A 13,935-nucleotide genomic window follows, 5' to 3' on the forward strand; every position below is an offset into this window, starting at 1 on the left:
CAGTCCCGTCTTCTCCAATGGGAAGGCGAGCCTGATCTCGCGGTACCGCCTCCTCCAATGGGAAGGCGAAGCTGATATCGCGGTCGACCCTACTCCAATGGGAAGGCGAGGCTGATCTCGCGATCCCGCCTCTTCCAATGGGAAGGTGAGACTGATCTCGCGGTACCACTTTCTTCAATGGGAAGGCGAGGCTGATCTCGCGTTCCCTCTCCCTCCAATGGGAAGGCGAGGCTGATTTCGCGGTCCCGCCTTCTCCAATGGGAAGGCGAGGCTGATCTCGCGGTCCCTCCTCTTCCAATAGGAAGGCGAGGCTGATTTCGCGGTCCCGCCTCCTCCAATGGGAAGGTAAGGCTGATCTCGCGGTCCCTCCTACTCCAATGGGTAGGCGAGGCTGATCTCGCGAGACGTGTTGGCCACAGCCAGCGAGGAGAGGAAGGTGACGGTTGGTGCTAGAATCCCGAACCCGCTTTGGGAAACCGGCTCGAGCTGCAGTCATGGTGGAGGTGCGAACATGGGCTCTTGCTCTGTATTAAATGAGAGAAAGTTGAGTTCTCTCTCTGTTTGTTCTGAGGCTGCTGGGCCTTGCAGTAATATATAGAGTCTCTTGAGTATTTCGGGCCTTGCCGAATACTCTACACTGTAGAACAAGAGGGAAAACCCTCAACAAGTGGCCCAGGAAGATAAAAGAGAGAAAACCTTTCCTGTCCTAAAGGAAGGAAGTCTGGGAACCTTACCTTGCAGGCCTCCCCCATGTCATGCTGAAAGTAAAATGCATGCTGATTAAATACAATATATACTTCTTACACCCCCGACTGTGGTCCATCACAGAAGAGGGAGATGCATTGGACCTTCTTAATGGAGTGATCTCACACATACTCTTTCAAAGTTTATTTATTAATGTCACAAGTAAGGCTTGCATTAACACTGTAACGAAGCTACTCTGATGCCGGTTCTGGTCAGTGCAACTAATCAGTATGTCTTTCAAACTGTGGGAGGAAACTCATGCAGATATGGGAAGAACATGCAAACTCCACACAGACAGTTACCCAAGCTAGGAATCGAATCAAGGTCCCTGGTGCTGTGAGGCAGCAGTGCTAACCACTGTGCTGCCCACTCTGCATAATTACTTAATTGTTGATCCTATGTTTCCCTGATCCTATTAAGTGGAAAAGGGGTATTGAGATAAATATTCAGCCATGATCTTATCCTAACTGAATGGCCGAGCAGGATTCAAAGATGTGCCAATTAAATTGATTGGCCGTGCTAAATTGCCCCTTAGTGTTAGGGGGATTAGCAGGTTAAATACTTGATGTTATGGGGATATGGCCTCGGTGGGATTATTGTTACTGCATGCTAAATGTTTACTCCTATTCATATGTTTCTAGCCAACTTTCAGTTATACTCAAGTTTGTAATTATTGGACATTTTTCTTTTTTAATCTAAATTCATCTCTTACTCACAAATTAAGATTTGTCTGAATAAGTATTGATCATACACCAGATGTGTAAACCTTTAAAAATGGGACTGCCCTTTTTGAAGTAGAGGATGTTAACTGTTAATGAGATATTTGTAAAGAGATGGAAAGAAATGGATGGAAACAGTCCATCTTTTAGAGATTTGGAATGAGGGAACAGTGGATTTCTGAATGATTTACAGGAGGGTTGTGTTATGCATTCTTGTATATTTATTAGAGGTTGTGAATCTTTGAAATTTTCTGCTATGGAAGCTGAGTTGTTGAATGTATTCAAGGTTCAAATAGATTCTTGAATTGTACAGGAGTCAAGTGTTTGGGGAACATGTGGAGTTGAGGCCAAGATCAGAGCAGCCAAGATCTTGTTGAATGGGGCAGAATTGAGAGGCCATATGGCCTACTTTTCCTAGTTGTTATGCGTAAGAGTGTGTTACATTTATACCTGTGCCTAACTCAGATATGGTACTTGCTAAAATTAGGAAAGTCAGTGCTGAGGAATGGATTCTACTCCACTTGAGTTGCACAGTGCTAATATTGAACATTTCAGGTTAGCTACAGTATCATCAGAGGCAAAATAAAACTCTTTGACTCTCTCCAGCAGTCTGCTTTTGTGACAACAACTTGGGAAGATATAGTCCAAAACACATACAGAAATTTGCATCAGGATGCTTTTGACAAAAAAAAGAGTATAGTAGTCACCAAACATATTGATTTGATTTATTGTCACTTATATTAGTTTACAGTGAAAAGTATTGTTTCTTGCTGCTGTGCAGATAAAGCATACCTTTCATAAAGAAGGAAAGGAGAGGTTGCAGAATGTAGTGTTACAGTCATAGCTAGGGTGTAGAGAAAGATCAACTTAACATAGAGTCATGGGGGTTTACAGCATGGAAACAGGCCCTTTGGCCCAACTTGTCCATGCCACCCTTTGTCTTTAAATCTGCCCAAGTTTGGCCCATATCCCTGGATACCCATCATACCCATGTAACTGTCTAAATGCTTTTTAAAACACAAAATTGTACCCGCCTCAACTACTATCTCTGGCAGCTTGTTCCAGATGCTCATGTGAAAAAGTTGACCCTTCTGTATCTCTCTCCCCTTTTACCTTATATCTACGCCCTCTAGTTTTAGACTTCCCTACCTTTGGGAAAAGATAATGACGATCTAGCTGATCTGTGCACATCATTATTTAATAGACCTTTATAAGATCACCCCTCAGCCTTCTATGCTTCATATCCAGCCTCTCCTCATTATTCAAACTATCCTAGTAAATCTCTGCACTCTTTTAGTTTAATAATATCCTTTTTAAAATAGGTGATCCGAACTGTACACACTGTTCCAAGTGTGGCCTTACCAATGTCTTCTATAGCTTCAGCCAGATGTCCCAACTCCTGTATTCAGTGCTCTGACCAATGAAACCAAGCGTGCCAAATGCCTTCTTCACCATTGTGTCCACCACTCCATTTTCAAGGAGCTATGAATTTGTGCCCCCAGATCTCTTTGTTCTGTAACTCTCCCCAATGCCCAACGATTAACCAAGCAAGTCCTGCCCTGGTTCAATCTACCAAAATGCATCACCTCATATTTATCTAAATTAAACTCCTTGTGCCATTTGTTAGCCCACTGGCCCAACTGATCAAGATCCCTTTGCAATCCGAGATCATCTTCACTGTCCACTATGCAGACTTACTAACCATGCTTCCTATATTCCCAACCAAATCATTAATATAAATGATAAATGTGAGGTAGATCCATTCAAAAGTCTGATGGCTGTAGGGAATAAGCTGTTCTAGAGTTGGTTGACCCATGACCCGACTTTTGTATCTTTTTCCCAACGGGAGAAGGTGGAAGAGAGTACGCCTAGGGTGCGTGGAGTCCTTGATTATGTTGGCTGCTTTTCCGAGACAGTGGATGGGAGGCTGGTTTGTGTGATGGACTGGGCTACGTTCACAACCCTTTGTAGTTTTTTGTGGTCTTCGGACCATACTAAGCTGTGATATATCCAGAAAGGATGCTTTCTATGGTGCATCTGTAAAAGTTGGTGAAAGTTGCAGACATGCCAAGTGGAGGATTGGTTGGAAATACTAAAATTGAGAACCGATGACCTGGTTGGAAATAATTTCAAAAAGGAAGTTGCCAGAACAGAGAGTGAATAGAGAATTCCAGAAAAAAGAAGTGTAATGGTGTGAAGTTATCTCTGCTCTCCAGGAGCACTGTTATTTCATACAGTGGGATTCAAAAATTGAAAATTCAGAACTCTGCCAAACAATGGAAATTCTCACAATGTGGGCATACCAATTTTCTATGCCAAGCATTTCTAAAGACTGTCTGAAATTGCCTTTTTGATAATTTTGTGACATGGATCTACTGTCGCTGTCCAAACACATGTCGCATTAGAATTTGGTAGCAGGAGGTGAATTATCTTTTCAATTTGTTTTTAATTCTATTACCAGTGATAACGTGTCATTGTACTAATACATCATAATGGCTCAATAAGGTGTTGAATTGTCTGCAAGATATATTGTATAGTAACATGGTGTATTTAAATGCATAATTATGTGAAATTGATCAATACACTTTGTTCAGTGATTCCATTCATTTTGCATTTGTTTTAAATATTTTAGTTAAGTTTCACTATTGGAATTTCATATATGTTATGATTTTCTTTCTTGGCAGGAGGTGCAGAAACATTCTGTACACACACTGGTGTTCAGATCTCTGAAGAGAACCCATGACATGTTTGTTAGTGATCATGCTAAGCCCATTGCAGTAGATGAGAAAAGGTGAGTACCTATTTTGATCTTAAAAGTATCATTTTTGCTGAAGGCGTAAGTATTCTCATTGGGCTGCAAGTGCATTGATACAACAGACACCTAACCTTATTAGCATCAATGTCAAAAGCCCAATTGTTTTATGTTTGGTGCATAATATGTGTAAGTTTTGCAGAACATTTAGAACATCTGTGTTGTTTCCCTTTGCCATGCCTTAATTTTATATGCTGAAACCTCTTATTATTTGTATTGATATTCATACCATAATTCTCCACCATGTACTCCGTTTAAATCCATGGACTGCCCTTACGTAGTCAGCAACATCATCTGCAAACATGAAATCAACTTCCATACTCTGCATCACTTCTCCAAAGCCCATATCCACTTTGTTGTGGTTGTACACATCGGCCATGGCTCAGTTGGTAGCAAAAGGTTTCGGGTTCAAGACCCATTCCAAAGAATTGAGTGCAGAATTCAAGGCTAGCAATCCAAGTATGGATTGTTGCACTGTTTGTGATCACAACCTTTTGATAAAATATTAAACCAAGGCCCATTCTTTCTCAGATGAATGTAAAAGATCCCATAACATATTAAGCAAGATTTATTCCCAGTGTTCCAAATGATTTTTATCCATCAAACAACATCAGTAAAGCACATTTTCTGGCCATTGTCACATAGTTCTTTGTGGAGATTCACTGTGCACAAATGGGTTACAGCATGTTTAACGTTAAAACAGTGATCACACTTCAAAAATATCTCTGGCTGTAAATTATTTTTTGAAGATCCTGAGGTGCAGACAGATACTGTCAGAATTCTCAGGATTTGGGGTCAGCTTAACCAGGAAAAATAGAAAAGTTGCAGTAGAGCAGGAGCCTGTTTAGTCTATTGTGTCTATACCCAGCCAGAAAAGAGAAATCCTGACTAATCCACTTTACAATTCTTGCTGTGTAGGTTCCAGCATTTCAAGTATGTATCCAAGCATTTTATAACTGCAGTGAGGCTTTTTGCCTCTACCCGCCTTTCAACCAGAGTTCTGGATCCCCCAGGGATGATAAATTTCCATTGTTTGGCAGAGTTCTGAATTTTCTATTTTTGAATCCCGCTGTATGAAATGGTTTTGCTGATCTATTTATCTTCTATTCTCTTGCTACTTCTACCATCCTCTGGGTAAAAATATTTCTCCTTGACTCATGTAGGATTGCCAATCCTTCGTGCTTGGCCTGGAGTCTACAGGAATTAAAGATCAGTCGCCAGGACACTTGTGTACAATCCTGGAGAACAATCATTAGAGAAAAGGTCTTATTAGGTTCCCTTGTATTAGGGTCTTAAAATAAGTGGTTGCAAAGATAGTAGATGCATTGGGTGCATTCTTCCATAGATTTCCTAGATTCTAAAAAAGTCCCAGCTGTAGGAAAACAGAAAATGTAACACTCATAGAAAGAAAGGAGGTCGTGACTAAAAGCAGATAGGCCAGTTATCCTAACGTGCATCATTTTTCAAAATGTTGGAACACAGTATAAAATATTTGCAAGACATTTCGAAGATCAGGCAGAGTTAACATGGTTTTATGAAAGGGAAATCATGTTTGACAAATGTATTCGCGTTCTTTGAGGGTGCAACAAGCAGGATGGATAAGAGCATAAGACTTGGGAGAAGGCCTTTCAGCCCTTCAAGCCTGCTCCATCATTCAGCCAGATCATGATTGATGTGTGGTCACAATGCCAACCTTTTCTCATTTAACTCCTTCATTCTCAAAGTCACGAGAACCTTCTCTGAACTGCTTCTAATGCAGTTACGTTTTTTCTTAAGGCAATCAAAACTGGACATAGTACTCCAGATCTAGTCTCACAAGGCACTGGACAGCTGCAGTAAAACCATCCTACTTTTTCCATTCCCCATTCAATAACGTCAACATTCCATTAGCCTTTCTGATCATTTGCTATACCATAAAGATTTTTTTGCGATTCATATACCAAAACAGCCTAATCTCTGTACTACTGAGTTCTGTAATATCTCTCTATTTAAATGGTATACTTTTTCTGTTCATCCTGCACAGTTCTTCGCACATTTTACTCCATCTGCCAAATTTTTGCCACTCGCTGAAACACATTCAGGAGAACTCTTCTTAGCCAATGAGTAGAAAATCTGGGTTTAGTTTTAGAAAATGAAGTTGGGCATGTGGAAGTGATCTGTTTGAGAATTTTTTTCAGAAACTTAGTAATGCAGAAACTTTAGCTCATACAAAGCTGCGAAGAAGAAACTTCAGCTAACACAAATAATGTGAACTCAGTATCCTGGTGAAAGATGTATCTTTATTTTGCCAATGATCATTGGGAGAGATAGAGTTTGGCAGTCCAATACCTCGCTTTGAAGAAGACTCTGAGCATTCCAATACCACTCTAAAGTTACAATACATCAGACAGGACAATTATATGTTTTGAAGTTCATTTTTCCCACCTTCTCATTAGTTATGAACCAGTCATCATTAGTACAAATCATTGTTATTAGCTGTCATATACCTTAGCCAAATACATTCTACCCTCTGACATCATGGGATTTCGTTGGTCTGTAGAATCCAGATGCTTCCTCCCTCTGTTGCTTAGCAGCTCCTGATGCTTAGCGATAGGGTTAAAAGCTACTGTTTCCATCAACTGTCAATGACATCAAATGGTTGAGTCAGACAGTTGATATTCCCAAGTTTGAGGAGCACTGTCTGATCAGTACGAATTGAACAACTACTCATACTATGGCTTTGGGAACCCATACTGTCCATAATTTATGCTGATAAGAATAAACACATTCTGTGCTTCCATTGTTCCAAAGAATGTGGTTTGTCTCATTAAGTCTTCATCCCATTGTGCCCTTGGAGCAGCCTTCTTTTGGCTAAAGTGCACAGATCATTTTAAAAATACATATGAAATACATTTTAAAATCCAAATGCATGTTTAAATCAGAAATATCTGTTCAAATGTCATACTATGATCATGTGTGTCTTTATGCAGACAGTATCTCTGCTAGTCTGTAAACCTGATCTGGAATCATTTCACTTAGTTCTAGTAATTTTGTTAATGCCTTAAATTCCTGATTATTTGAAATTTCTCTAACAGGATCTCAGGCAAGAGTATTTTGGTGACAGTGATTATAATTGCATTCCATTTAGCAGTCATGGAGGAGGACAACGACAGGCCAAAAGTTTTAAATTGGAGATGGACAATATTACTAAACTTGGGTATGATTTGGCACAAGTGGACAGAAACCATTTCTTGGGAGACATGTGAGGAGATACATGGGATTCACAACAAATACCTTCTTGAAAAGAAAATTAGTTAGATTCCCAAATCTAGGTCCAGCAGGATGTCAAGAGCAGAGTATATGAAAAGTTTTAAAAAAAGGAGTGTTGTGTCAGATATTGTAATCACTCCAGTCTGGAAATCCAAAATCCAAAAACATCAGTTGTCTGGAATTCTTTCAGTCGGTCCTGCAATTCACAGACTCGCCACTTGCAATGTTGCAACCAATTGCAAAGTAGGAGAGGAGCAGGATGGATGATGGAGGAAATACTCAAAAAAAATTATTTAAACAAGTTTTTTTCAATGTCCAAATAATTTTTCTCCAGGATTGTAGTGTTCTGGAGAGGAAAAAAAAAATTCTCCAACCAATCACCTACCTGCTATCTTTGTCTTGTCGCGTTTGATTCTTTTAGTTGTTTTTGGAATTGCTGAATATATACTGCAGTCATTTCTCAGACCTTCTTTCCTCTGTTTGAACTCGGCTTATAATTTTTCATCTTTTAATACAGTAATTAATCCAATTTAGGTAAAAGGTGAATTTGATTAAATGTTTATCTGTAACACACACCACCAAATATTGGAGGCAAAAACTAGCATTTCCTTCTCTCTCTACCACATTTCCGACTGTTACACTGTTTACGATGCATTCTTTATCACTCTGTGAATCAGCAATTATGGGTGGTATTTTACCTTTTTTTAATCTAAGCGCTGGGTGAACTTGAAACTGGGAGAGTTTCCGATCCTTCTTTTGGATGTGATTTTAGCCATCCCCCATATGCACTCTGCCTACGAAATTAAGCGGGCCTGTTGTGCAGAAGTCTGTTGGTGGGGCTTAATATGCCCAGCAGTCTGCAGAAGGAGGTACAGGCCTCTGATGCTGCACATGCACATTAGCAGTAGCTGACAGGCAAAGATGTTTCCCTTGTGTCCTTCTGGACAATAATTTTAAATGCCTTTTCTGTATTCCTAATTTCCTCCATTTCACACCTTTTTATATTTCTGTAGATGAAATGAGTAAAAAGAGAAGTAACGGTCAGTGCAATAGTAATTTAAGAGGATTTACTTTTATAATTTATGGTTACTCACTTGTATAAGCCCTGCAAAACTCCTTTGACAGCACCGTTCAAATCTGTGACCCCTGGAAGACAGTAGATGTTTGGAAATTCCATCTGCAAGTTTCCCTCCAAGCCACACACTTTCTTGACCTGGAACTACATTCCATTCTTTCACTGTCACTGGGTTAAAATCCTGGAATTTCCTAACAGCACTGCAGCATTTAAAGAAGGTGGCTGGTCACCACCTTCTCGAAGGCAGTTTGGGATGGGCAACAGATGTTGGCCCAGCCAATAATGCTCCCATCCCGTGAAGAAATATTGAAAAAAAATTATGGCTGAGGTTGCGTACTGTATCAGCAATAAAGGGCTTTAAACTATTTGATGAAAATGTTTGTAATACGTAGCTGTTTCAGAGAACTGTTTTTTTTCTATTTATTCACTGTTTTTGCACTTGTATTTAATTAGTTACAAGCTCAAGATGAATGTGAAGCTTCAAACAGAGTATAGTCCTGTGCTTCATATGCCTATACTTAAAGAAATCAGAGAAAAAAGTTCACAATCTGATTCCTACAATCATGGACATTATGATCTTAATCATGGTATGCTTTTACTTCACAATGGAGAAAATGTTTTTAGTTTTATAGAAATGAATGTGATTGTATGTTTATGACTTCATACACAACTTAAGATGCTAATCTATCTTTAACATCTGGAGTGTGAAATGCTGTCCCCTATTTCTTAATTGATCTCTGTGCCTGTATTTCTGGGAGAAAACTCTTGTTTTTAAATAAATTTTTATTCTGGAACTGTGAAATGAGAGAGATTTAGGAACAGTTTTCAGTAGTGCTTGGAACCAAATTGATATAAAGGAAAGCATATAAAAGTAATGCTTTCCTAAGATGAAAGTATTTTTGTAACTTAAGAAAAGCTGACTGCTCTAGTAACTATAACACTTGGGCTCTGAAATCAGTAAAATGAATGTTTCTAGTGGAGGATTTCATGGAGTTATAAGTTGTATTGTTCTCCCCTGTTTTGGCTACTAATTGTAAATTTCTGCCTTAAATGATTTTCTTGCGCAGTAGCAATGTGGATTATGTATAACAGCTATTAAAAGTAATGTACCTTTAAATTTATTATTGTCACTTCAATATAAGCCACTTGAGTGTAAACAAATCTTAGTTTGTAGTTAAAATCCTTAAGATATTTTTAAAAAAATTGCATTCTGCATGATATTCAAGGAAGTCTTTTCAGACCAAGATAGGTCACTTCAGAGTGCAAAGTGCAACCAGCAATACTAGAATTATATGTCAGTTGCAAACTTACCTGAACCTGCCAGACAAGTAATGTACCTGAACGACTTTCTGAAATCCAGGATAAAAATTTTATGTCTTGGCTGTGCTATGTTTTAGGTGAGGAGTCTGAATACATTATAACTGGTACACATCCATATCCATCGGGTCCAGGTCAGTAGCATTTTTTTAAAAATATATTTTTTTTGAGATTTATAATCTGCAGTGAGTTCCAGCAATGTTCTATGTATCAGCCTGCCTGATTCACTGTTACTGAGCTGATCTGTGGGGCAAAATAAAGCAACTGCAGAAAAAAATGAGGATGCAAACAAAATTTTGCTTTGCTGTTTAAAATGGTTTAATTTGAATTTTGCAAACGGGTGGTCTAGTCTTGATGTTCAAGTAACGCTACTATGAACTTCTATTAAACCAAATCTCTTCTAAATATGCTTATTACAGATAGGGATTTGTTATAAATGTGTGCTTGGTAACCAGAAATACTGCAGAATTTTCAAGGTAACAGTCGACAGTTCTGAAATTAAGGATTTTGCATTAGTATTTATTGACACAGCAGCATAATTTAGAAATAAAGTATATACTTATTCTGCTCTAATATGTAATTATTTATTAAGTCTCTGTGAATTGTAGGTGTTTCTCTAACAGCTGATACACAAGTTCAGAAAATGCCCAGTGAGGCAAGTGCTCAGGCCTTGGCTCTGGCACTTCCTCCTTCACAAGCTAGGTAAGTTCCTTGCTTAAAAAATTCTGGGAACAATTGTTAGTGCATTGACTGATTTAAATTAATATCTTTTCTTTGAAGCAAAGAAGAAATTGAGTTGATAGTTGCTTTGGAATATTTAACATTTTGGAGTTTAAATTGGCAATATCATTGTGAAACTGTTTAGTCGCATGCAGTTTACTGGTTTTTACAACTAAATATATAACAAACTTTGAAAAAGTTATGTTAAATACTTATCGTTGGTCAACTCCTCAAGTCTACGAAAGTATATCTTGCGGAATAGACATTTGACATTTATGTTTTTGTTTTTTTAATGTGATTCTTGCATACATTCAAGGCAGAACTTTTCCACAGGCTGCGAACTTCCATTGATCTTGGGCAGGATTTTCCAGCTTTGGGGCAAGCCCGGTCAGAAAATCCTGCCCTCAGTGTGAATGACAATACTCAATGACCTACTGTGCCATAAATAACTATTTTAAATTGAAACATGGTTTGGTTTCTTACAGATCTTTTAATAAGATCAATTAAAATATGAGGAATAGGACAATATAATGGAAAATGTGTTATAGTGGGGAAATGGTTCACATTTCCAGAATTTTAATGAAGTTTGTTAAAGATTGTCCAAGAGACAGGGAACTGTCTACACAGGGTGGAAGCTCAGAATCTGGCTAGAGATATGCTGGGATAGTCGAGTCTAGAGGTAAAAGACATGGATAAAGGTTTCAGCAGCAGATGAGTTGAGTCGGGTAGTGTCAAGTAATTTAGAGGTGGAAACAGGCATCTATGACCTGACTGATCATAGTAATTAACTGTGGCCTTAATCAGTCCGATTGAAAGTTAAAAGGAACAACTAAGAGGGAAATATCAATTAGAATGGGTGAATTCAATGTCAACTCAGATATCAAAAGAAATTTGGAAGAAAGATTGGATCGAGAGGGAGAAGAGACGAAGGAAAAATACATCTTTACATAAAAGGTTCCATTTTTAAAATCACTGACCATTGATACCTGAGGGAATAAGACACCATTCTTGTAATAATTTTTCAGCAGCTTTGAGGTTGGTGGTAAGAACATTGTAAGAAGGTTACTTAGAAATATTGACTTAATTTTTTTGGTGGGTTTCATTCATATTGTACTTCATGCAGTTTAATGCGTGTCAGTGATGAGGCGGACTGCAAAATGCTTTTGTTGTGCAACTAATGGTAGAACAAAGTGGTACAAATTGGACAGTAACTCCTGTGCCATAAGTTGGTGTACTATTTATGCATAAATAATGACATGCTGCTTTGGTGTTTCTGTTATTTGACAGCAAGATCAAGGCTATTGATAACTTCTGAAATATGTATCACTTTTGAATTTTGAGGTTGCTGTTCCATTACTTAAATGTTCTTTTCTCCTATATGTACTGGAAAGAATAGGAAATCTAACCCAAACACGAATTTTAACTGGCTAATAAACAAGTTTTGGGTAATAAGCTTATTTGCATTTGATATGATGTTGTCGTAAAAACAAGTGCTCCAACTCCAGCACGTTCTCTACATGATAATGGAGCATTTGGGTAAGAAAACTCTTCTCTGTGAAATCATTGAGGACATTGCAATCTGGTATGAATACTAGTCCAAATGTAATTATAATATATTAAGTTGTGAATCCAATGGCTTAGGAGCTCAGTAACCAAAGATTTCAGTTGAGTCTGTAAAGAACTAATTTCTGTGCAAAGCAGTAAGATTTCTTAATTCGTTGTTTCCATTAATTTGCCTGTTGATTTGGAGTATTTATTAATTGTAGCTGTGTAAGGAAACTGACCTACAAATTTGAAGCGTGAGCTCCTTGGCTGAACACTGAATGTTTCAACATTTGTTGTTTAAGAAAAGTTATTAAGTGATATTTGAGGGAATATTGAGTGACTTTTGTAATTTTCTGTTTCTAATTGCATACTAATATTGACTCATCTTTGTATTTTATTCATCAAGTGGGATACGTTTTATTTCCATTTCAGACAGGATGCTAATCGTAATGCAGCCAGTGTTGCTGATATCCACAGACATGCAGGCATTGCTGAACGGTCACAACCTCCAGTGTCTTCCATGGTAAGATTTCTATGATAGGTACAAGAAATTGTAAATGCTACCACAGATTGCTTATGATGAAGTGATAGATTTTAAAAGAGTAAAAATACACAAATTTGGCTTTTCTTACCTCTGCTTATGTTTGAACATGTTATAGGCTCTAATGGAAGTTGGAGGCACAAAGAATTCTTCACTAATTTCAAGGAAACTTCCTACAATGCCAAAACCACAATGGCATCCACCTTGGAAACTGTACAGAGTGAGGAAATGATTGTGTGAACTTTTTGTATAAATAACTTATTTCTAGATATTCAGCTAAAAATTGTTCAGGTTATGATGACAAAATGTTGTTGTTTTTGCCTAATTACATATAAAAATGTTTTTAAATCAAAAGTGACTTGTACAAAAAAAGATTAGCAGAACTCAAGGTGGGTCAGTCAGTTGCCCTGATGGCAAGCACATAAGGCTTCTGAGGGAAGAAAACAGTGATTGAACCACAGTTTTTGAATCCTCAAATATGTAAATTGTGCCAGGAGACTAGAGGTGAGCTAGGAGAATGATTCTCTTTTCAGGGAGGGAAGAATAAATCGTGAAAATATGGACTTGCTTTACTGTCAGTTATGGGCAAACTCTGAATCTAATTTGTGATAAAATTGAACTTTTAGAAATTATTTAATCAGCGGGAACCAACAACCTTGATGGAGTGACTGATTAAGTAGGTTAAGAGAGTGCAGCAGTAGTGGATATGGATTTTCAGAAGGCATTGAATAAATTGTCTTAGGCAAATACGTGAATTTTTCTTCTAAGATTAATAGGCACGTATAAGAAGAGATGACAAGCAAGTATAAGAGAAGCTCAATTGCAAATTTGAAATTTGGAGACCACATAAAAACAGTGGGTTGGGGGTGGGGTGAGGTTCTGTGTTTGCAAGCAACAAGGAGGACTATAAACGATTTCAGGAGAGCAGTACAGCTCAATAAAATGGCTAGACTAGTGGAAGATGCAAATTAATGTAGTTAGTGTTAAGTAAAATGAGGAATGTGAAAGACGCTGAATGATGTGAATGAGTAGGAAGACCTGGGGTTTAAGTATATACCTGAAACTTGGTAGATAAAACCATTGAGAAAAACCTAACTGTATTTTGGATTTTTTAAATAGTGTCTAATGAACAAGGCTACATTTTTATATAGTTCCTTTATAGATTATGGTACCGATTTGTGAATGGAAATTAGCCATAGATAATGATTTTGGG

General features: G+C 38.0%; 1 protein-coding gene across 1 annotated transcript in view; it reads left to right on the forward strand.

Moving 5' to 3' along the window:
- Positions 1-404: 404 nt before the first annotated feature.
- Positions 405-13,935, forward strand: part of plrg1 (pleiotropic regulator 1) — a 29,553-nt gene continuing 16,022 nt past the window's right edge. The window contains exons 1-7 of the mRNA XM_080192549.1: positions 405-503; positions 4,148-4,254; positions 9,053-9,186; positions 9,997-10,050; positions 10,525-10,618; positions 12,614-12,704; positions 12,841-12,942. Coding sequence (XP_080048675.1) covers positions 495-503; positions 4,148-4,254; positions 9,053-9,186; positions 9,997-10,050; positions 10,525-10,618; positions 12,614-12,704; positions 12,841-12,942 — 591 coding nt within the window. The 5' untranslated portion in view covers positions 405-494. The remainder of the gene's footprint in view (positions 504-4,147; positions 4,255-9,052; positions 9,187-9,996; positions 10,051-10,524; positions 10,619-12,613; positions 12,705-12,840; positions 12,943-13,935) is intronic.

The sequence above is a fragment of the Carcharhinus amblyrhynchos genome, chromosome 1, assembly GCF_965287045.1.
Source record: "Carcharhinus amblyrhynchos chromosome 1, sCarAmb.v2.hapA, whole genome shotgun sequence".
Classification (NCBI taxonomy): domain Eukaryota; kingdom Metazoa; phylum Chordata; class Chondrichthyes; order Carcharhiniformes; family Carcharhinidae; genus Carcharhinus; species Carcharhinus amblyrhynchos.